Here is a 24,556-nt window from a genome sequence, read left to right as displayed (position 1 = left end):
TGTCAAAGAAAAGTGCAGGCTGGAAAGAAAAGGATCATGTTATGTTGGCCTCCCATCTCACTGCTGGCAAGCTGCATCCCATTTCAGTCTTGGTGTCATTCACATGACATTAAAAAATTCCCTTCTCCAGCAGAACCATAAGAAAACTAACAGGTGAAGTGAAAGACCCTGCTAGCTTCTGAAAAGGGCTGGACTTCCCATCACCACCTACGTGTGTGCACCTTCCTGAAGCCTCTTTCCATCTCCCCTGCACCAGAGGCTGTCCTGCCAGCCCTTATCTCACAGTCTCCCCACGCAGCAGGAAATCACAGCAGGGGCCCTCAGCATTTGTTCTCCTGCTGTGCAGTGCTGCAAAGGGCAGCCTGCACACGTCTTCTGCTGTGCAACAGAGACAGGAGAGTGCGAAGGGCTGGTCTCAGAGTAAGGGCAGTATTTATGTCTAAACATTTCTCTCAAAGCGCACAGTTTCTTTGGGGCTTTCAGATCCATGGCCTTCAGGGAAATGCAACAGCATGTAGTTGACTAATTGGATGCATTATTTATAACGTTACTGACACACACAGTGGGTTTTCCTTTTGCAAACTGAATAGAGATTGGTAGCAGGCATGCTGGGGACACAAACCGGGACAATGACATTGCATATGAATTATTGCTGTAACTGTTGAGCTTTACCAGACTACCTGATCAGAATAGGAAACCCATTTTCGTGGTGTAAGCAGAGGGCCGAAGGCACCAATTAATTTTTGGCTGAGCCTTGATTAAATTCAGTGTACAGGACCTTGAGGTAAGCTAGAAATCCAAGCAGTTTAGATACATAAGGCAATTTAGTCAAATGGTACACAGGCAGCCTGAGAACAATGGCTAGTCAATATGAAAATCTATTTTAGAAATCCACTGTGCTCTTTGTTCGTTTTTTCTTGAGTAACCATCTTAGATATTTGTGAGGTTTCTGGCTGCTTCAACATGGAAGCAATTTGTCTTGTAAAGATACAATCCTGATATAGGTTCTTAGGAAGAAAAATTGTAGCTACATTAATACATCGTATTTCTGCCTCCTGACTCTAACAGTAAAATTGGGAAGACAGAATGACAGACTGTGTAAGGCTGGAAGGACCCACTGGAGTTATCTAGTCTAGCCTCCCTCCTACCAGGGTCATCCTAGAGCATATTGCACAGGATGGCACCCAGACAGTTCTTGAATAACTCCAGTGATGGAGACACCACAACCTCTCTGGGCAATCTGTTTCACTGCACAGACACCCACACAGTAAAGTTCTTCCCCATATTCAGGTGGAGCTTCCTGTGCACCCATTTCTGGCCATTGCCTCTTGTCCTATTGCTTGGCACCACCACACAGAACCTGGCTCCATCCTCAACACCTGCCCTTGAGATACTTACAGACACTGATGAAAACCCCTCTCAGTCATCTCTTCACCAGGCTAAACAGGGTGAGTTTCTTCAGCTATTTTTTGTGAGGTGCTCTAGCACTACATTTGAAAGAAATGCCTAGTAATTCATCATACTGATTAGAAAAAGTGGTCTGTCCAGTATCACGATTCCTGACTTCCACAGTTCTCTGAAGACACACTTAACAACTCTGTTTGCAGGGGCTGCCTGCCCAATACACCTCCCTCATGCAGGGATTAATAGTTTTCCACTGAGCAGTTCCAGGGAAACGTCAATGACTTCACTGTTTTGATGACTGCTGTTTACTTAGAGAAGCTAAGGAAGGTGACTGCATGATGACTTCTAAACCAGGCCTTGATGCTTATGACGACAGTATCAAAATCTGAAAAGGTTAGTGATGACATTAATGCTGCACATTCATATGGAAGGAATGCTTTGTCAGAGTCTATTTTGTTCTGCTTGATGACTTATGGGTATATAAAGATGAGATTTTATTCTGAACTGCAGAATCATTTGTCTTTTATAAAATGACTGAAATGATTGTCCTTACCCCGACTCATGGAGATTTATGCCATGGTATTTCAGCCTGATTTACTGTGTGTCTTTTTCACAGGACAATACCAAATCCAGTTTTCCATGAAAGGATTCAACCTTTCAAGCAGAAGGTGACTGGGCTCCATCTGGGAACCTTTTGGAGTTAAGGCAGTTCTGAATGAAGACATTTTTCTAGGGGGGAAACTGTTATCTGTGCAATATCAAAGTGTGTGTGCGTGGGGGGAATCACATATTGGGAATACACTTTCATGATTATTTTAATGTTGTTATTTTAATTGTTTAGTTGAACAAGATTGATCTGATGGGGTATGCTAATATCTAAATCCCTCTGAGAGGAATCTGCCTCCATTTGTTAACATCACTCACCAAGATTAGTTGCCAGCAAATTCTTGTGGAAGATGACAATAGACTGTGGTGCATTAGCTCCCCCATGAGAGATTCAGCTGGGGTTAAACAAAGAAGTTTTCTTTCACCATAACATAAATCAAATTTTTGGGAAAGTGGTGGATTTACTGCCTTTTTTATATCCCTGTAAGTTTACTGGTTATTTCAGACTACCCCTGGGTAGATCACTGCAGAGATGTGCCTAGAAACAATTTTCATCTCTGTGACCATTTCCTTTATGATGATTTGTTTTAAAGGCAAGACAACTGCCAGGTGAGCTACTTGTGATGCAATTTCTGGGAGATCCTCTCAAACAGTTTTTATACATTTCAACAACTTAACTCTTAGGCTACTGTGCCTTATCCCTAGGCCATGGACTCATGCAAGCACACCTCACCAGTGTTGTCCATTCACCAGGATTTGCTTCAAGATAGCAGAAGAGGTTTTAAAAGCTGTCACCTTTTTTGCATGTACTTTTGTGGATGATTTTCTATCCTGTGTGCAGTGGTGTACAGTTTGTATCCTGGCAGCAAATTCCTGCATGTCTCCAGTTCCCTAAACACTTTTAGAACCCATCCAAAATTCTCAAGTCTGATAATGCTAGTAAACTGATATCATTTGTCAAGTATCTGAGGGACCAGTAATAAACCAGAACCAATCACACTCTCTTTGCAACATCTGACTCTTAATTAAGACATAGTAATGGTAAGGCAAGTATTAAAAAGTAAGTAGATGATTATGAGGTTAGTTTTACTGGAGAAAGAACCTTCTATTTTCCTTTGGGTTTTGGAGATCCAACTACCTGCTGCTTTGGAAAGAAGACAGTTTATCAATTCAAAATGGATATTCCATAATTTTGCTCTGCAGGGTTATTATTTATTGATTTACAATCTACTCTTGATTACTCCAACAGCAGGTAAACCTGTTCACAGGACTTCCACAGCAACTAAAATAAAAGATGAGAAGAAAATAAAATCACAGAATGGTTTCCATTCAAAATGTCCATAAAGATCATCTATTCCAACCCCCTGCTATAGGCAGGGATTCCATTCACTAGCCCAGATTGCTCAGGGCCCCATCCACCCTGTCCTTGAACATCTCCAGGGATGGAGTATTCAGAATTTCTCTGGGCCAACCTGTTCCAATGCCCAACTACCCTCACAGTACAGAATTCCTTCCTAAAATCCAATCTAAATCTACTCGCATTAAGCCTGGCATTCGGCAATATTCAGGTACCTGAAAATGCCGTGCTCCTTTGGAAAGAAGTCAGTTTATCTGTTCAAACTAAATATTCCACCAGTTTGCTCTGAAGGTTTATTACTTACTGATTTTCAATTTACTATTGATTATTTCAACAGTAGATAAACCTGTTTCACAGAACTTTCAGAGCAACTGAAAAATCAACAAAAAATAAAAAGGCAAGATCTGTAGTTTCAAAGGTCAGAAACAGAGTGATGAGCATATTCCTACAGTCAACAGAAATCAAATAAAAACATGCAACAAACTGTTGATGTATTTTGCCCTCTCCTACACTAAATACAGACACATAATGCAGATGATACATTGGTGCATGTGAGAATGGAGCACAACAGTGGGAGAAGTATGACAAAGGGGAATACATTCTAAGTGCCTCAGAGCTGGGAATCAGCACTGCACCTAGAGAAACTAGCCAAGCTAAGAGGACTTTCTGGCTCCAGCTGCAAGGTGAAGATATAGATCCCATGCTGTTTTCAGTCAGTAAATCACACAACCAGAAGCTCACAGCAGCAAGGAGGAAGCAATGGCAGCAATGAAGCTCATACAAGGCACAAGTGGAACAGCCACATTACCACGTTCCTGCCCAGGTTTAACCAGCCCTCTGTGAGCAGTGCATAGCAATGGTGAGCAAGAGATGAACAGTCCTTTTGCTTCACTGGTATTTATCTGTAAATACTGGATGCATAAGTACTAAGTTTCAAGCAGAGTAAGCATAATGGGCAACACTGACTGTCCTGATTTACTGGATGTAACCAAGAAAAAAAACAGTTAAAGAATCTCAGCTAAAGAATCAAACAAAACATTCTACTTCCAAAAATGCAAACTTTATACTATGATAAATTCATGCTGTGAGATCTGCACATTTACAGGAGTATCTTCTCTCAGTCCCCTAACTTTTGGGGGACAAAAAAAAAAATTAAAAGAGGAAAGAAAATGGAAAAGCTGCAATTTTGGAGATGTGTATCAGCCACTAAAGTGCTCTAGATTTGGTCAAAGGTAAAAATCCTAGGCAAAAGCTCTTAGTGAAAATAATAAAAGTATTTTCAACTTGTCCTTTGAAGGACAAGCTGTAATAGCATCATAGCAAAGTTCTGACAATACAACTAGAATTCTATGCAGCAGGAAAAAGAAAAAAGTAATAAATAGTTTAAGCAATAAATTACCAAAAGAAGTAATTGTCAGTATAGCTCTGTAATATCTCCCTATGCCTTCTTTCTCCCATATTGCCTCATTTACCTATGCTTGAAGATACGGGTTCCACTTTTCTGTTATCTTTAAAATATTAGCTAGCTCAGGGAATGACCCCATAGACAGAAAACCCATGAGGATTTTTTAAAGAATTGGATCACATGGATAACAGCATATCGAAACTTTTTAGAAGATACTCTCTGTCTTATATAAGAGAGATTTATTAACCCAGAAATATGAATTTAGAATACAGCAGTATTATCCTGCCTGTACTTTCAGCCTAGTATTTACCCATCTGAGCTTGATTGAACCTCAGTGGACAACGAAGTTGAAAGACCCTTGTTTCATATTATAGGACACTTGAGACTGTGTTCAGTTTACTAAAAGCAACATGATACTGAACACCGCTGGGACAGTAAGAAAATTAAGCAAATTATTAGAAGAATATGAGAAAAACTGAGAAAGTGCACATTAGGGACAAATCTGTAATTCATACTAGCACAACACGGTATCAAATGGAAACTCTCAATATAACTTTTGCTTGCCTGAAAAGATGGAATTCTATGTCAGACAAAATATCTTATCTCAAAAGGACCAGATGCACCATTACATAACTTCAAGAGACTCAGATAAAATTCAGAGAAACCACTGACTGATTACAGACTGCTTTTGCTCTATAAGTTCTGTAAAGATCATCAATAGAAATTGCAAATGTGCAGTTTCTGTCTCAGTGATCAGTTTTGAGAGGTGGCTCTGCTATGGCAAGATTTTGGGGAAGCTGGAAACAAATAAGATCATCATGATGTATTTTTGAGATATATAGAAATCCAGTATTTATTACATATTGATTTTATTGGAGGACAATGTTTTTCCCACAAATAAATAGAAAAGACAGTGTTCAATGATACAATTTGAGGAAACCACCATTCTCCTTTCCCTGGGAGAGATACATAAAAAGAAACACAAATTGCATTTGCTCCTGGCATTCCACAGGTTCTTGAATTTTGGGAAAGTTTTTATTAGAATCCATATTCCCAGAAATTAAGACCAGGGGAAGGGATAATTCTGAGGCGACTTTTGTCCCTCATTAAGTGTGGCCTTTGAACTGTATCTCCTCCTTATGAGTATTATCAATATAATTGGGATGAGAGTTTTGAGTAAAGAACCATGTGGATTGCTTCCAATTGATTTTACCCATCACAATCAATGAAAAGGTTGCTCCTCTAGTATTCCCAGAAACATAAATTGCCCCAAACCTGCTCCTTCAGATGCAGCTCCTAATACCTGAAATACCATCATTTACCAATTTCTGTAATTTCAGAGTAGGATGTGAAAGAGTTTGGGCTTTATCAGTCTTTTTCACACAAAAGATTGGAGGAGAAGATGGTACAGATGAATTCAGACTGCTGCTTTTGTCTCCTTTTTTCTATGTTTCAGGAAGGACAGCCCGAACAACTCAACTGAAACCCCCAGTATTTCTCAAACCAGTTCTGTCCTGTCTGCTGATAACAGGCAAGGCAAGCAGACACACTCCAAGCACTCTTGGAGACATCTTGCTGCAAGCCTTCCTACAGCTTAGTTCAAAAAACAGACTCATACAAAAACAAATAAAATATTGGCTCATCAGTTTTTACTTAAAATGAACACAAAGAAAATGTCTATCTTTTGATCAACTTAAGTTTTGGGGGTTTCCTCCCTCCCTTTTTCCCCCTGCCTTTTTGTTTGTTTTCCTAGTGAGTACAGGCTTATTGATTTCACAAATTTCAGAATCCAATGTAATTTTGCTGTAAGTATGCACTTGATTATTCATATTTATTGTAAAAGACAAAACTTAGTTTATCTACCATATCTACAGATGCTTAATAGATCTGTTTTTGAATAATTCTCATAGCTGTCCATCTCAGCTAATTTGGCTGTTGATTCAACTGAATTATTAACAGAATAAATGAAAAACTTCTTTCCTTATCCTTCAAATGTAACTGAAAAATTCGTAATGGCTACAACTTTCATGTGCTGTAGGACTCAATACTAATGAGACAAGTATGTTTTAAGTACTAAAAGCCATAAGGAAAAAACAGCTCACAAAGAGTTTCTCATTCACACACTGTCACATTTCACCTTCTACAATACTTTTGCCCCCTTGGGAGTTTATTTAACATCTTAGGTGCATCAAATAAAAAACTAACTCTTAAGATTAAACACCAACCTGACAAAAAATGTTGGGATGGTTTATCTAATTACCCAGTTGCCTTGAATTATGTAGATCAAATTAGCAGTTTGTAACTTATAACAACAAGAGAGTAAGAGGAGGATGGAGAGGAAACTGACTGACAAGGAAATCCTGATGGTTTTTTAAGATTAAGAGAAATCAAATGCCTTTCTGAAGTCTTATACTGGTGAAACAAATCACACAAAGAATCCAACAGAGACATGAAATTAATGGGAAAATGAGAAAAATATCACTCGGTTTGTTTTTTGTCCTTAAATAAGTATGTTTCCCAGCCTGGTTCGATTTTTTTATCCTTTAAAAGGATTAAAAATTCCTGTGATTTTTACAGCCTGGTTGTTTTTGGTACTTAAAAAAATTAAGTCTAGCGGCCATTCAGCTTAAATTTATCTGAATTTAAAAGATCAGAAGAATGAACAATCCAACAAATATATGGGACTTAAGAGGCATCTTAGAAACAAAAATCCTCTGCTAGTAGTTTTTACACAGCTAAGAGAAAAAAACATTGCTTAGGAACTTTGCCTCAACATCAGCTGAACAAAAATTTAAACAGGAATTTTTGAGGTAATGCTTTCAAGATGTGCTAGGCAAGAGAGAGCAAATGACAAATGACTACCTGAGGTGGCTCTAGATACTGGGATTTGTTTAAGAACCAACACAATGGGATCTTCTGCTACTGCTTGATTATATTTCACCATCCATCCATATCTTCTGTTCCTGCAGGGAAGGGGTTGCTGGGCCCAGATGCTGAGCAGAACGTTGGGTCCATCACTGCTGCATGGCTGCTCACCTGTCTCAGGCATCACCAGCCTGTGGTTTTGGTGCATCCCCTGGCTTCCATCCCACCCACAGCTCTCTAATCTCCACGATTTCACCCATTTTAAGGACTTCTCCTCCAGTCAGGAACTTCACCTTTTTCCGTTCGGGTCTCCCTCCTTAGTGTCAAGACCACTTCCTCCTGGAGCCCCATACAAACCACTTCCCTTGAGGCCAGATGTTTACAGTCAGACTCCACAATTCCAGGGAGCAAACAGCAAGCTTCTACTTGAGACCTTGAAGGTTTGAATTTGATCACTAACCTTCACACATACATTCAACTACCTGGTATGGGTGGTATTCATAATTTCAACTATTTTTTTTTTTTTGCCAACAAGACTAGCTAATATTAGCCTGATTTCACTTCCAGTGAAGACAATTGGATTAATTTTACTTGTTTCAGGAATTTGCAGTAATAGCATTTTCCAAAAGCTGATTATTTGTTGCACATAAATGCATTTTTCTGAAGTGGCTCAACTAATCCATTACAGTTGTTTGCCCACTGGATTAAATTATTCGCGTGTGAATAAAACTTTTCCAAAAATGTTGCTAATATAAAAAGCTCCAGAAATGTTCATATGTATTATAAACCTCATGCTCCTTAACAGAATTAAGGAGATAAATGCATTTTCAAGCTTTGCTGGAATTATTGGAGGGAGTCATGGAACAAAAGAAATATATGATACGTTTCATTAGCTTATGGATCGTAACAATTTTTATATAACCAATTTCTTTTATGAATTAGTAATAAGCTACTGGGTCAAGGAGCTAGAAACTAGAATACAGCACCATGGCCATCTTGATTGCCATTAGTTCAAGCCACAGGAAAAAAATTAATCAGTATACATACACACTTTTAACCATGTTTGAGTGACTAATTTTTTAGCTGTTTCTCAGTATGTATAAACTTTCCAGCAAGAAGCTAGATGATTTCACTGGTAAAATCTTACAGAGCTTACTATATCTAAGAAAGTGGCAAAACTCTGGTTGTTCATAATCCTCAACTTTCAATGGGTTATGTAATTAGGTAATATTTGGATATATCGATAAAAATAGAAAAAGATGCAAAAAATCCAGACCTGTACAAAGAAAAATTCAAAATATTCCACTATGGACAAAAACCATCCTATTTTTGTAAAATCCTGCTTTCAGGAACTCTAAACAAGTACTTAACATTTCCCAGTGGCATTTGATTTCAGACTGAAGCAGATAGCTGGCATAGATGATTTCAGCTAGAATTACTACAGTTTGACAAACCTGCAATTTAACTGAAACACAGTTTTACTTGAAAAGTAATAACGTGCTCTTATCCTTGCTCATAATTTCAAAGCTGAGACTCTGGCAAGTATTAAAGCTTTGCCAGCGGAGGCACAGGATATCTGCAACTTTAAAGGCTATTCTTAAGTAATATCTGCAGCATATGAAAATCTCTCATTGATGCAGAAAATTTACTTTTAAGAAAATACTCTCATTGCTTCTTGTCAGCGCTGGCAAGTCAAGAAAATGGCAACAAAACTAAATAAGCTTCATAGGTGATTGATTTATAGTATCCAGCTTATAAACACAAAGAATTCTCCACAAATACTGCAAACTCAAAGCACTTAAGTCCTGATGATGTTTTCCATGAAGCTGTTAAAAGTTAAATTATTTTTAAAAGTTAAATTATAGTTTCAGCTTTAGATTTAGCCTCCTACGAGACAAATGATGCTAAACAGACTTGGTTGTTTTTTTGTTTGTTTTTGGTTTTTTTGTGTGGGGTTTTTTTTGTTGTTTTGGATTTTTTTTTGTATTAGGCAAAGGGACAATAAAGGAAAGTGAGAAAGAGAAGGAGAGGGAGCTGATCCCTCATTTGCAGCTATACTGAGACTCTGATAATGAGAACCCGTGGGAGATACATTTCCCCAGTGAGGGCTCAGCTCACCGTGGGTTTTAAGATTTAGTCCCACACATGTGCAAAGAATTTTGCTTGAGGAAAGGACTCAAAATAAAATGACAGGGTTCTGTGCTTATTTTGCTTATTATGTGAAAAGGAGAGTTCAAGACAGATTATTATTTTAGGACAGCATATCAGATCTCTTTGACAGTTGCCCTGATTTATTAACCTGCAGCTCTGGGGTAAGGGAATCAGACACTCATATCTGCCATCAACAGGAGCCAAGCATCTAATTTCCTTTGGCTCTTCTGAAACCCCAGCATACATTTCTCAACTAACTGAAAGCAGATTCTATTTTACCATAATGCAGAGAGATTTCTTTTTGCATTGTACAAGTATTCCTCTGAGCTTCATCTTAAAACTACATATAAAAATATACTGTTATATGACAATAAGATTAAAACAAGTCCAAATGCATGCAGGAAAGAGTGATAAAATTAACATCAAGGAATCACTTTTGAAACACCAGCCTACAAGTAACTGGCATCAAAGTTTAAGGCAAGTATGTTACAAGATTTAAGATTTACTTCAGCATGAGAAGAGTAAACCTATATGGAATCGTATAATCTGTGATGAAGATTATAAATACATAAGCAATATATAAATAATATAATTATCTGTGTGGTAAATGTGCTTCTTTCCCCCACATTTATTATTTTCACTGGTACTCAAACCCCCAAATAGAAGAGGCTTCAAAGACAAACTATTTATAAGCTAAATAAATCCTATGAAGAGCTATTTTGTTATGACAGAAGAGTTTAGCTCATGAGCCAGAGATAATGTAAAAACATTTTCTGAACTGTCCAAAAGCCCAAACTGTATTTTATTGCATTGCCTGGAAATACAACATCCTCTTTTCCAAGATTTTCTCTAACAACATTGTTTTTTCTACCACTGTTCCAGATTCCTTTGTAAACATACATTTTAAGTAAATTAATATCATAAGAGGAGCAAAAATGCATTTATTCACTTTCTTTACTAAATTGGCTAATTTGCTTTTAGTCAGATTTCCAGTCTTAGCTGAAAACAAATATTATAAAGTTCAGCACAAGCGAGACGCACGTTCTTCTTTACAAAATCATTAGAAGATTATCATGTTCAAAATTATTCCTGTGTTTCTGAGACTCTGATCACATTTAGAAAGCAAGCTTTTTTTATAGCAACTAATAACTATCTAGGACTGCTGCTTTTCCCTCTCTGTTGTGCTTTTCAGTTACTGGGATCTCAAAGTACAGGTTTCACTCCATAAGTGTGGCTGAAAGCAGACTCACACAGTCAGTGGTATATAGCAAAAATGAACATGACAGCCACGAATAATCCTGAAACTGTTGCAGAAACAAAAAAAAGCACACATACCTACAGAAAGGTAAATAAGCTGTGTTACTGATGAATTCCTCAAAATGGTCACAGACTGCACAAAGTTCTTAGCACTGCTTCAACTGTCATGTTTATGAGAAATAAAAATGTGGAATTCTCTCTAATACATTCAGCCTTCAAAAGCATTATGCTATTTGATATTCTATACCCATAAATCTGACCATCCCCAAAGGTAGCGGGTATTCCAGTATAATACCCACTATCCATTTGGAAGTCTTTCCATATCTGGGGTTTGCTTTGTTAAATGGCAAATCAGAGGCACTACATCTTGCCCATGATATTACAACAGAGCTTCCAAAGTGGTTTGTTAACCAATAGGTTTGCTCCCTTTTTTTTTTTTTTTTTTTAAATAAGTAAACTGGAACATACAATGACCATCACAGAAATCAATAAAAAACAATCAAATATTTAAAATTCAAGCATAACCATGGAAGACAGCTATTATAATAAAAGGAAGCAAAATTTATAGTAGTACATTCTTGCCAGCACAGAAGAGTCATCAATATTGTGGCAGTACAGTTTTTGATGCCAGCAGTTTTGCCAGTAAACTATTGGAAAATAGAGCTATCCAAGTGTCCTCAAAATGTTACTTTTTTTTCTCATTGTACTCTCAAAGGGTATAGGATTAGTTTTTCAATTCAGTTACCTGTCCCAACGATCTCCAGTCCAGGCTGGCACTTCCAATGTATACGTGCTGTTTATCAACAATCCAGAACGAAGACTGAAGCCGACCTTCATTGTATGCTGACATGTTCATATACAACACTTCAGCACCTAGAGATTTAAGGATAAAATAATAAATGGCATTACTTAATATGAAATATTTTACATTATTAAAAGAAGAAAAGATTTCACATTTTACAGCCTCAGTTTCCAAAATTAGCGAGGGGCATGATGAAACATACCGTTAAGGTTTAAAAGCAATGATAAACATTGTTACTGTCCCAATACTTTAAACTTTAATTAACATCTATTTCAGTTTTATGAAGAAATATTTATGCAATGCATGTCCCAGGTATAGGGAACATTCCCATGTGTTGTAATGTTTACATAATTGCCTTCTACTTTAGAATCAAATAATCTATTTTTTTCCCCAGCACTGTATGTTCCTAAAAATAGTTCATTTCTAAATTTCTATTCTCTAGCATAAACCACATATTGCAGTAATGACCTTTAAAATATGAATGCAATTAAAACCCCTGCCTAAAAAGCAGACTCTACTCTGCTCCTCCTCCCCTGTGCAATGGTTTGAGCAGGTATCCGCAGTGATTGTGGCACATAACAGACCCCAACAAGAGAAACATGGGTGGAGAATTAAAGAAATAAGCAAAGCCCTAAAATTATGTTGAAGTTGCTCTTAATCCTGCTAATGTGTGACATTCAACCTACCACTCTCAATGGCACAGTTTTATTAATGACTATAGGCCACTGAAATCAAAGGCACTCCTTGCTGGCTCCATTGCATCACTAGGAATGTCTGAATTGGCCCCATCTGTATGTTTGCAGAACTAAATCCGGAATGTATTTAATATTAGGTAAGTTTGGGGGATTTCTCACACCATCACTGTTCTTTCAGTGCTCCAGTGTTTGCAAAATTAGGTGATTAATCTGAATTAATCACTGCTGAAGGCATTTTACAGTAACCCACTCATCTTCACATTTCAGTCATGACTAAGCAGGAAAAGAACTGACAGTAAACAGCAGCCTGGGGGACAGCGATGGTACCAACCATCTCCTAGTAAACACTCATAGGGCCTCCAGTTCCATGAACTCCAGCAACGGCTGAAAATGACTCACAACTTTAAAGAATTCCAGGATAGATAGAGAACTAAAATGTATCTCTTTTAATCAAATTTCCTATTTTTCATCTCCTTAGAGACAGTTGACTTGCAATTTTAGGCAACAGCTACCAGTGCTAAATATTTCCTTATTATTATGAAAACAGCAACTTTCCTTGAAAAAAATATTCTAAAAATTCAGACATCAAGAAAAGATGAAAAACCTGGTAAAGGGGCCACTTACCATGATGCAGCAAACATGCAAAATAACATTTTGAGCACATTACAGACTTTGGCTCATTGGTCAATTGCATTTGGTGCAACCCAGCTACCTTTCCAATTTTTTGTACGTTTCACTCACCCACACTCATCTATGCTTTGAAACAAAGATTTTTCCAATTTCCTTGCAATGTATTGCTGCTGCTTTCAATTCATGCATTAACGAACAGAACTGTGCTAATTATTGAGAAAATGAGTGTGAAATGGAAAAGAAATCAGAAAACACAATAGCTGCTATTAAACGGTTTAAATTGTTTCCTGGTGAATAAACAAAACAAAACCAATTGCTATTAGCTAAGGATGACCATTCTGTAAGGCCCTAAACTTCCAGCTAGTGATCCGAAAACTGTGTTTAACATCCGGTTTAACAAAGCAGTTTGCCTTGATGATGTTTTCTCTCCATACACCCAATTTGCAGCATTAAAGAGCAGTATGAATTTAACACCCACAACACACCTACACCAAAAAGGTTATAAATGAAATGTTAGGATTTTTGCATAGTAAAGATAAAACAATAGGAAGTAACAATGAGCTTCCTTCTCATAAATGAGAGCCTAAAAAAAAGGACTATTTAAAAACATTTTTGAAATATTCGGTGACAAACAAAAATGCTGACTGCCGAAGCTGTAACAGGAGACTATTTAACCAATAATACTAACATTAAAAAAAGCAGATATCATCAGTAACTTGACACAAATTTCAAAAGTTGTAAAACACCAGAATTTGTTGGCGTGGGTTGCCCAGACATGGGCAGAAGCAGTGGGATGGGACTATTACTCTAAAATATAATCTAGGCTTCAATTACCAAAACAGTGAATATAGCAGAGCAGAAGATACTGCTATCACATATACCAGTAAGATCAAAACCTGCAACCCAATTTCTTTTCCTTTTGGAAACAGCCAACTAGTAAGTGAACAGGTGAGGAAGCAGTAGCTCCTTAATTAAAAAAAAAAGTCATTTGTTGCAAACAGTAGCTGTTGTGCAGCCTATTAATGAGCCTCTACCTTTTGAAGAAAGGAAATGTGTATCAGTATTGATAATTGCCTGCGTTCCAGAAGCCCTTGAGATGCTTTGTTAAAACAGGCTAATCAAGCCTTCAACACAATCCACCATCCCTAGTGTGGTTCAGGTCCCATGAGGACATTAAATTGGACTGATCAATATGTGAAGCCATAACAGAACTCTCTGTCATGCTGCAGTCTCAATTACACAAAGCTGTGAGTCTACTGAGTTCAACCAGAAGGGCACATTTGTAGGCTTGATTGCTAATAAACATGCCAAATAAATCTAACTATTTTGTTTCACTGGAGATTAAAATTCAGGTTGAGAACTTACAGAAAACCAGTGCTGTCACTTAAAACTCAAGTGGATTTGTCTGTCCCTTAAAATTGTGCCTTCTAAGGGCTGGGACAGATGACACATTTTCTGCAGTAAAAAAGCTCACAAAAAAAGAGACACTGCAGGGATCAAAGCATATTGTAAATAACAGACATTTATCTGAGTACTTTTTCTTCTAGGTGGGGAATTCTTTTGCACTGTGTAAGGTAGATGACTGATGCAGTCTGGGATGCATGGAGGGGATCCTGCCATTGAGAGCCTGGACCTTCTGCATGTGATGTCAACAAAGCTCCTGGGAAGTGCCAGACAACAACTTAGCCTCTAGCTTTGTCTCATAATGGAGGAAGAACACAGAAGGTATCAGTAGCATTGCAAGAAAGATTGACTTTTCATCCATAGGAAAAAAAAATGAAAATCCAACTCCCAAAGTAATCCCAAAGAAGAGGGGTGGCCAAGCAAATGTCATTTACAATTTCTAGCCTTGCAACATCCTGTTTGGTCTAGCCTGCTCTCAGATACTTCACTAACAATGTCTGAAAGCTACAGGGCAAGCTTGACTTCAAGAATAGGAACTTGAAGAGAATTGGGATTATTCAGCCTGGAGGGAATGCTTCATGGTGACATAATTGTGGCCTTCCAGTGCCTGAAGGGAGCCTACAAGAAGGACGGAGGTTGACTTTTTCCAAGGGCATGTTGGAAAGAAGGAAGGGCAAAGGGGAATGAATTCAAACTGAAAGACAGTAAGTTTGAATTAAATATTAGGAGGAAACTCCTTAATGTGAGGGTGGTGAGGCAGTGGAACAGGTTGCCCAGAGAAGTTGTGGATGTGCTGTCCCTGGAAGTGCTCAAGGCCAGGCTGGATGGGGCTCTAAGCAACCTGGTTTACTGGAAGCTCTGCCCATGGCAGCAGGGCTGGAACTAGGTGGTCTTTAAGGTCCCTTTCTACCCAAGCCATTTAATGATTCTATGAACCTAAAGCTAGGACATTTTTTACATATTTGAGGCAAAGCACTAAACTCTAAGCAGGACCCTTTGATCAAGAGCTCATCACATAGATGCTGTCATGAATCTGCCACATTCCTGTCACAGCTGTGAGGTGGCTGTGGATTTTCCTGCTGCTCAAGCAAGGTCACCAGCCAGTCACATAAACTGGGATGTTCTTCTTCACTGGAGAGACTGCAGGAGGTCAGAACTCACAGGGCTGCCACTTGGCCTCCACATCAAGTTTATGAACAGTCTGGAGAAGGTGCACCTTCTTTGGAAGTTGTCACTTTCTTGAGGCTTTGGATCCAACACCTGTGAGCAGCTTAGGATATTGTCCCTGTACTGAGGCCATCATTATGCCAAGTTCCTTCATTGGTGGATGCAGTAAATAATTTTTGTAAGGAAGACTGAGAAAGAACAACTATTTAGGCTGCTATTATCACAGCTGCCTTGAAAGCAAACATGCAAATTCTGCTTGCCACAGTTTTCAGCAGTACCAGTTACAGGCTAAACTTACTCTGGAGTTAGCAAACATAACGCCCAAGAAACAGAAGTTGCATTTGCTTGCACCGTGCCTAAAATTGCTCTTCTGCCTTCACAACTTTCTTACTTTAACTACAGTGGTTTTACAATCAGAGAAGAAGAAAGATAAGGGGGAGAACTTTAGGAGTAAAAGGAGAGCCAGAGTTATTTATTTGTATAGATACAAATATCTCTTTCTCTACATTTTGTAATATATGCTTTAACTTCATTTATTTGCTTTTGATAATAATCTTTAGCACAAAGTACTCCCATGAATAAATATAACTTTTATTCTACTGAGACAAAAATTCAGAGTTTTCAATGCAATTTGTCACAAGTGGTACAGTAGTTGTCTCATTTGGGTTAGACACAAGCGATCCAGGTGGAGGATCACCTCCCCATAAATTTTCAAGCTTTTCCTCAACTGATTGCAAAAAGTATGGACTTCTTCCAGAAGCCCCATTAGTGTGACCTGCCACCACTCAGAAGAGGACAAATACAAAAGCAGAAGAATGCACAACTTGAAAACAAAGTTATTTTTACTAAGTCTCTGAATGATTAAAAGATAAACTAGACTATTTACTATTTCTGTGTTTATGGAATATTGGATTTGAAATGCAATTTAAAAATATGCCTGGTCCAGAAAGATTAATGATTCAGATTTATTTTAAAAGAGAACACTCAAGGACTTTTAGGGAAATCTCTGATGGTAATACCTTAACTTTGAATCAGCCGTTTTGTTTATATTGCCCTCTGCTTCTCTCTCGCTAACACATATCCCCCATCCTTTTAAAAAATTGCCAGGACTGAATCCTGCCACTCTAGGATTATGTGCTATTCATCAGTCTAAAGACACAATAATTTAAAAAAGAAGCAGCCTAGAATCAAAACCTTGCTGTCTTTTCTCTAGCAGCTCTATATTCAATTGTCACACATATGAAAAATGAGATCATAATTACTCAAAGAAATTACATTCTAGCACAAGTCCAAGTAATCTCCAGAAAGCTTTTGCAATAATATTTACATTCATGCCATCTTGGCCCATCTTAGACTCAAACCTACCTGCATGAGAAACACTTCCTCCCTATGTACAATCAGCCATAAGCTGTGTGCACATGTGGCTTCTCAAAACTGCCTTTAGGAAAACCGGGCTGTTTCTGATGTAGGTATTTTTCACAAAAATTAACTGTAATGCTTACTGTCTTGTTTTACATCATCTGAGGTCACTGACACAAAGATAATTTTGAGAAAATCAAAGCCCAGGAGAGGAATCTGTGACCAAAGCTCCATGAGCCCCTCTGGACTCTCTCTGGAAAGACGCAGGTGCCTGCAGCACTCACTGGGATTGCAGTGGATGGGCTCACATGCCTGGGGCTGTGGTGTGGGTGTTCAGGGACACAGTCACTCTGCCTCCTGTGTGGTGCTGCTGTTCATCTCCACTGGCACGCTCCCCAGCCAGCTCACGTGTCCCCGTCTGGCTGCAGCTTGGAAGAAAGGCTGCTACAAGAGAGCTCTCCTAAGCAGACAGGCTGCAGTCAAGGATCTCCCTGTGGAGCTGAGGACGTGAGAAGAGAGGTCTCCATCGCTTCCAGCTGACTTCCCAGCCCCCTCTCCAGGCCCTGTGCCAGCTTCTTCCTGGCTCCCTTCCCTCCCCAGCAGACTGCAACATGCTGATGGGCTCTGCCCTGGAGGATCAGGGGAGTAAATATCCTCTACACTCACCATTGCTTTTTTGCTTTGTTTTTTACTCAGTCAGTGGGTTGAAATAATTTTTGTGAGGTGGTACAGCCCCAGAAACTGCTCCAGCCACACAGCTGTGGAAGCAAGAGCTGAGAATGTGGACAGGAAAGAGCAGGAAGAAAAAGGAATATAGTGACAAATGAGCATTACAAATCCCAGCTCTCTCTGAAACCAAAGTATTACAGAACTACAACTGTCATGTTTAAAAAAGGGAAAAACCCCAAAAAACCAACACAAATTACCCCAGAAAATAGTAACATGAACAGATGTCATCTTTAGCAGCCCTTCTGCATCCCTCCACTGCCTCCTCAGATGTGCTGAAGGAGCTTTTTCAGGGAATCATTTGGATCAGAAAATGGATCCAGGTTAAACATAAATTTAAAAAAGAAAGGTATTTCAAATGTAGAACAATTCACTAGTCCAGCTCACCACATGGCAGTAAACAACTTTTTCAAACACAGCTGAAGGCAGAGAGCAAGTGTGGGAATGAGTGGCTGTGGCTGAGTGCAACAAGATGCAGGAACTGCTTCTGCCAGTGCTGCCATTTAAAGGTACACCCACAGAGCCTCAACCTCCACTCCTCTCAAAATCAGACCTCAGTAATTTCAGGTGGCAAGCCTGAAATTTGTTTGCCTTTTATCTTGCATAATCATTTGTCTTGTGCAAAGAGATAAGAAGGCAATTCTAGCATTTTCTTGTGTTGGCATTCCCCATGTACTTACACAGGAGTCGACAGTGACACAGAAAATCAAGAAAAGACCCATGAGGGACCCTCATGTGTGCAGAGCTTGCTGACTGGATACAGGATGACAGATTTTTGAGAACAAAGGAAAGGTCAGAATTAATTTCTTGCAATTGCTGATTTAACTTCAATGGCATCTTGGGAGTTAGTTAGTTCCCAAAGTAACATTTATCTAAATATACTCTTACACTGGCTTTGAAGAAGTCAAATGTTGGCCTTTGTTGCTACCCAAGTAATCAAAACACTGATTTCTCAGCTAAGTACCCAGCTGCAGCTATAGTTCAGAGTGGGAGTGTTAGCTCTCCCCCACATGAATGCATTTTGTGCTGCCTGCTGGGCCCTTTTGATTTACTCAGCAGAAAAATCCCAGAAATTCAACCAAAGTGCTTCCCATCCCATCTCACAGGCCAGACAAAAGAGAGGCCTGACAGTATTTCTTTGTAATACTTGTAATACCCACCCAGCTACACCTCACTTCTGATTCACCAGCAAACAGCCAGTGGCCAACACAAGTATGACAGCACAGAGATAGAGATTCCCCTCTTTACCCACAGAACAGACACAGCAGGAGAACACTTGACCTCCCCCATGAATAGAATCATACAATGGCTTGGGCTGGAAGAGAACTCAAAGGTCACCTAGTTCACAACCCTCTACTATGGGCAGGGATACCTTCCAGCAGATGGAAGACCAGGTTGCTCAAAGCTCCATCCAAACTGGCATTGAACAGTTCCAGTGATGAAGCATCAACAACTTCTCTGGACAACCTTCTCCAATGCCTCGCCATCCTCACACCTGATAAACCATGCATGGATGTGTTTACTTCACCTATACACAGAATTTTAGACTGCCAAGAAGGAATAAGCTCATATAACTACAGATCTCTGACCTTTTCCATGATGGAAGTCCAGGGCATCAGCATGTCCTTGAGAGGCATTTGCTGCCACCCAGCAGAAAATGCCAGCCGCCAACAGTATAGCTCACTACATAGGACAAGACACAAAAAGACATACTCAACTCTACATTTCCAACCTAGATGTGGCCTCTGAAACCAGGGATTTCTGTCCTGCATTTGCCAAAAAATCTCTTACTGTTTGGGCCAAAGTTTAGGGCTCCCATTTTAGTCTGTCTTAAAAAAAATTGAATTGAGCCCATGCACAAGAATTTAGTGTAATTTTAGAAGCTCCAAACAGCTTTTCCTTTCCTTCTAGTAATTTTATCAACAGTAGCAAACATTTCTGCCTCTTTTAACATGTGCTGCTGCTTGAAGTAGCAAACCTGAGAAAAATCCTCATTTTTTACTGCCTTGACTTTGATATCAGTATTTTTACATCAATTTTTACTTCTTTTTGAGCTATTTGAAGTATTTCAGATCAAATAATAGAAAATTTTAAATAAAATTTTGATTAATAAGAGCATTGATGATCAGTTCAATTCTTTCCCCTTAGCAGAACTCAGCATTTCTTTAAATAGCATTTTCTTAGTACAAATCTGCTCTGAGAGTCTGATGATTCAGTAGAGTCTGTAAGAGAACTCATATACAACAAAGTTTGCTAGAATATTAAAAAAAAAATCCACATCTTTTTTTGCCCTTCATTATTGGAGAGCTCATTTACTAGACAAAGCTATAAAAGTGATTGCTTTGGAGATTGGGAAAAGTAATTTTCTTACTTAGTTGATTCAGGCGACAAAGCATATTACCACTTAAAGGAAGACTATAATACAATCAGTAAAAACATTATTAAAGTAGGATTGTGGCTTTCTTTCTTTCCCTAAGTATAATTGCATATGTTTTTACTATAAAAGAAAGTAATTTTAAATATAATGGAGAGATTAGTAAACTTGCACACTGCTTATCCCACTTCCTTGTGAAGACTTTTCTTTACTTGGATTAGCATTATGAACCACTATATTTATTTATATACTTCTTGGATGAAGCATCCAAGAATTCAGTGACATTTTTCATCCTAACACACGAGGAATTAGGATCACAACCCTTTATGAATGAACAAGGCTAAATCTCTACCAAGAAAAATGCAGTGACTATTTATCCCTATCTCTCTTTTTAACTTAGCAACATGATTTCATTCTGATATTTATATATTCTAAAATCATCAGTATTGGCAACAGTCTCTTCTAAATATGCTGACTAGCAGTAACAACATTTGTGCATTATTCTCAAAATGTGCTCCTCAGACATCTGGAGCTCTGCTTTGGGTTCTGTCAGTTTCCTTCTCCTGAAGGAGAAATAAATCTCAGTTCTGGAAGGTAAGATACTGCAAGGCAGGCAAAGAGTTGAGGGCAGATTTTGCCTCCTTGGGTGGCTACTGCTTTTAATTTTTACAATACCTTCATAACAGAATCTATTTTTTTTTCCTGAACTTTCATTAGATGATTCTCTGAGCAGCCTCGGAGATAATAAAGCATTATCTTCAGGCTACTGAAAGCCAAGAGCACCAGATGACCTGGCTGTGGTCATACAAGAAAAGCAGAGGCACAGCCAGAAGTAATCTGAGTCTGACAGTGTCATAGACATTTCCTTTCACTACTTCTCCCTTGTCTCTAAGCAATTTTCTCCACCTCCTTCCTTTGATTCTATCTTGTTATCTTGCTGAGTCAGCCTCTGAATTTTTTTCTGGCCATTCCTATCTAAATGGCAATTATTTTTCTTTCCATGTTGTCAGAAGTCCACCAATAACATGCTTCACCTTGTGACAACATTCTGTTCTGATCTTTTCCCAAATTTATTACTCAGTTTTAAGTTTCTGACCTTCGGTTTTATCTGATTCATTCCTCCCTCAGATTTCATTTCCTCCACTACTTTCCCCCAACATCATTCATCCTCCCTCTCCTTTGCTCTCTTCCATTTCACACTCAGTTCATAATTTCACTCTTGCCCTTGCCTACTCTTACTTTGTTTCATTTATCATATATATTTATCCAATTATTCATTCAGTCCCTTTTGCTCCAATTACTTGAGGAACATATTTTGTTTTATAACTACATAAGCAGTATGGTATATTCTTCAAGCTTTTTCAAATAAATTTGTGGAAAGGAAAAACATTTTCTTAAGAGTTCTAAGGCTATCCATGGCTTTGGGATACCCAGACTGGTCCTAATTTAACATTATTTACATGTGCTAGGACTTATACAGGTATTAACTCATTATATATACCCCCAAAATAAACATAGATTCTGATGGTTGTTGCAATTTAGGACTCAGGGAATTTCTTCTTGCTTTCTTAGTCCAAACAATAACTGAAGCTGAGTTTTTTACTATCATAAATCCAAGGTTCTTGAAAGAACAAGACACTTCTACACCCTCTTTTTTATCAAAGTAAGCACATACACTACACACTGCAGCTCTGCTGTAGCAGGCTGAAGTCTCACATTTGATTTACTATTGTTCTAACTAGTCTTTCAGATGCATTTTTGAGGGCTTCATTATTCTGGCTTGGTCACCTAGATACTTCATTCATTTAAATAGATGCATTTTAAAGAGAAAAATGGACATGCCCTGATGCCAAAATCAGAAAAATCCAGACAGTGGACTCAGAAAAAACAAAAGGTGTATGGGGAAAAAATATATTGATTTGAGGAAATACCTAGGGGACACAGATCAATAGCTTGTCAGTTAGCAGATTTTTAACATGGATTGACTTTCTTCCAAACAGCGTACTTGAAATGTAGAAAGCAAAACAAAAGGAAGCCACAACCCCACAGATTCTATCTTCTTATCTGTGTGAAGGACACACACAATATACAGTCAATAAAAGTAACTGCACACTGAAATCACAGAGGGTTTTAGCACCACAGAGGGACTAGACCACAAAACAAATATTGTTTCATTTCTCCAGTGTAAATATCAACAACTCCCTGTGAAGGACAGGAATACAGGTATATTACTACCCTGTGACATTTTGCACTGGAGGATAACCAGGTCTGTAGGACTTCTTTTTCTACTCCAAACCACACAGGACAGACAGAATTAGCTTGAGGACAATAAGAGACAGAGCCGGACCAGTTCAGTTGGGATGGCAGTAGTGCACAGGACAGGGGCTGTGGAACTGGACTGCTTGCAGTTGACCCCACTGGGATCTCTATGAAAGCAGGAACAGAAGGCAGCACAGGCACTTCAAATCCCAATATCAAATCAGGGACTTGGTTACAATTCTTTGTCTTATGGCTGAGAACAGCTGCTCTGTGGTCCTTTGCTTAGGAACTGTTATTATGAAAGCTTCTCATTGCAATCATCACAATGTTCTTTTGTAGTGATTTTGAAGCTTAGTACAGTAATTATGTAGTCCTATAACTGCTGGCACTTTTGTCCATCCCTTTAATGCTAACAAGACTACTGAGATTAAAAGCTTCAAGAGCAGGAATCTGTTTTGCTTTGAGTCACTGAAACGACTGTCAATTTCTGTACTACATAATTACTAAGGCTTACACACTGTAGAAAGTTAATATTTTGTCCAAAGGATGGAAAAAGGGGTTGAAATCACTCTGTTCTCAAGGATAAACATAAGAAACAACTGCTCTGTAAGGACATGCAGAAAGACATGGAAAAGATGGAGAGTAACAGAGACATCCTCTGAGAACTTTGCTTCCTGTTGAATAACTTCAGAAGGATCTTAATGTGATTTGCTTTCCAACCATTAGGCTGTGTAAAAATTCATAACGCACCAAAGTGCTGCAGAAGTGAAGGTTAATTTGAAAACTGCTATAGGAGATTACCAGAAAGATCAGTATCATAGTGGCAAATCCATGTTACAAAGATCAGGCTTGGTAACTAATGTTATATAAACCAGCAAGATTTGTTTGCATGGTACAGCACAATTGTAGCATTTTATGTTCATCAAATGAAAACCAAGGGGTGTTGCCAGTTGGGTTTGGGCATTTGTTAATGCTTCTTGTACAACTTTGAGCACACAGTATTTAACCAGGTTTGAAGCAGAAACTGAGCTAGCAGCGAAGCAGCTAAAAGAACGTAATACAAGTGTCTGTGTCATGTCACTTCAGGTGATGGCCTTCCCAAAGCTGCCCAGGTTTAAAGTTACACTTCAGTCTAAATGACAGAAAAAATGTGAACAGGGTGAGAGACAAAACACTGAGCCCCGCTGAGAAGGATGGAGCCTGCTTGCAAATCAGCAGCAATCAAAACACACCAAATCATACCAGCAGCATGGCTTTGACTGACCAAGGTCCAGTTCTAAGGAAACAGTCAGGCTTCCAGTGAACATTAAGTGAAATATGTGATACGTGAAATGGACAAACCAAAATTGACCAAAATTAAATTCTTTTCCTTGGATCCCTTTTAGGACCATTAGCCTTCATGCCCTTGCAGGATGAGATAACATTACTATTTTTGCACACAAGAGAAAGCATGGGATGCCAAAATTTCTGCAAAGGGAGCACAGCTACCTAACGAATGATTTCTGAGCTCAGATGGCCCTGGCAGCTCTTACCAACTCTTTCAGTAGCTGTAGGTAGGAACTTGCACGCTATCCATATGCTTTAAAAATGTCACAACTAATTTCTGCTCATGCCATCCGTTATTGGTTCCTCTGTGCTAAAGAGTGTCAGCAATTCAGAGCAGCTAGTGCCATACGGGAAGAATCCATTCCAGCATGTAAACCACCAGGCAAGATTTGAAGATAATCCCTGTGGCACAAGCTCCTATGTTGGACTGACTAGGTCCTACCTGACAAGAGCACTTTGGCTGTTTACAAGATCGCTGGATTGCAAATGCTCATAGTTGTGCTGGAGCTTATTAAATACAAAAGTGCCCACTGCTACTAAATCCATGAATACACACACCTTAGTACCAGATTTGAGTGTAATATTTGCAAACTGAAATTATTTACTAAAATACTGATCAATCTACCATGAAAGACCTTTTCCATTACAAATTTCAAAGCAGAAGAATTATGATATTGTTTCTACTGAACACCTAACATCTTAAATATACCTCATAGTACACCTGTCCCTAAAAAATACACATCACAGTACACCTGTCTTTGAATAATGA

At 38.6% G+C, this 24,556-nt stretch overlaps 1 protein-coding gene across 9 annotated transcripts in view; it reads right to left on the bottom strand.

The window, feature by feature from the left end:
- Positions 1 to 24,556, bottom strand: part of PLD5 (phospholipase D family member 5) — a 176,173-nt gene that overhangs the window by 26,825 nt on the left and 124,792 nt on the right. For all 9 annotated transcript variants that reach the window (XM_064708840.1, XM_064708839.1, XM_064708844.1 and 6 more), the window contains one exon: positions 11,791 to 11,918. In XM_064708840.1, the coding sequence (XP_064564910.1) occupies positions 11,791 to 11,918 (128 nt within the window). The remainder of the gene's footprint in view (positions 1 to 11,790; positions 11,919 to 24,556) is intronic.

This window comes from Zonotrichia leucophrys, chromosome 3, assembly GCF_028769735.1.
Source record: "Zonotrichia leucophrys gambelii isolate GWCS_2022_RI chromosome 3, RI_Zleu_2.0, whole genome shotgun sequence".
NCBI classification, from domain to species: domain Eukaryota; kingdom Metazoa; phylum Chordata; class Aves; order Passeriformes; family Passerellidae; genus Zonotrichia; species Zonotrichia leucophrys.
This window is presented reverse-complemented; position numbering and strand designations above follow the sequence as displayed.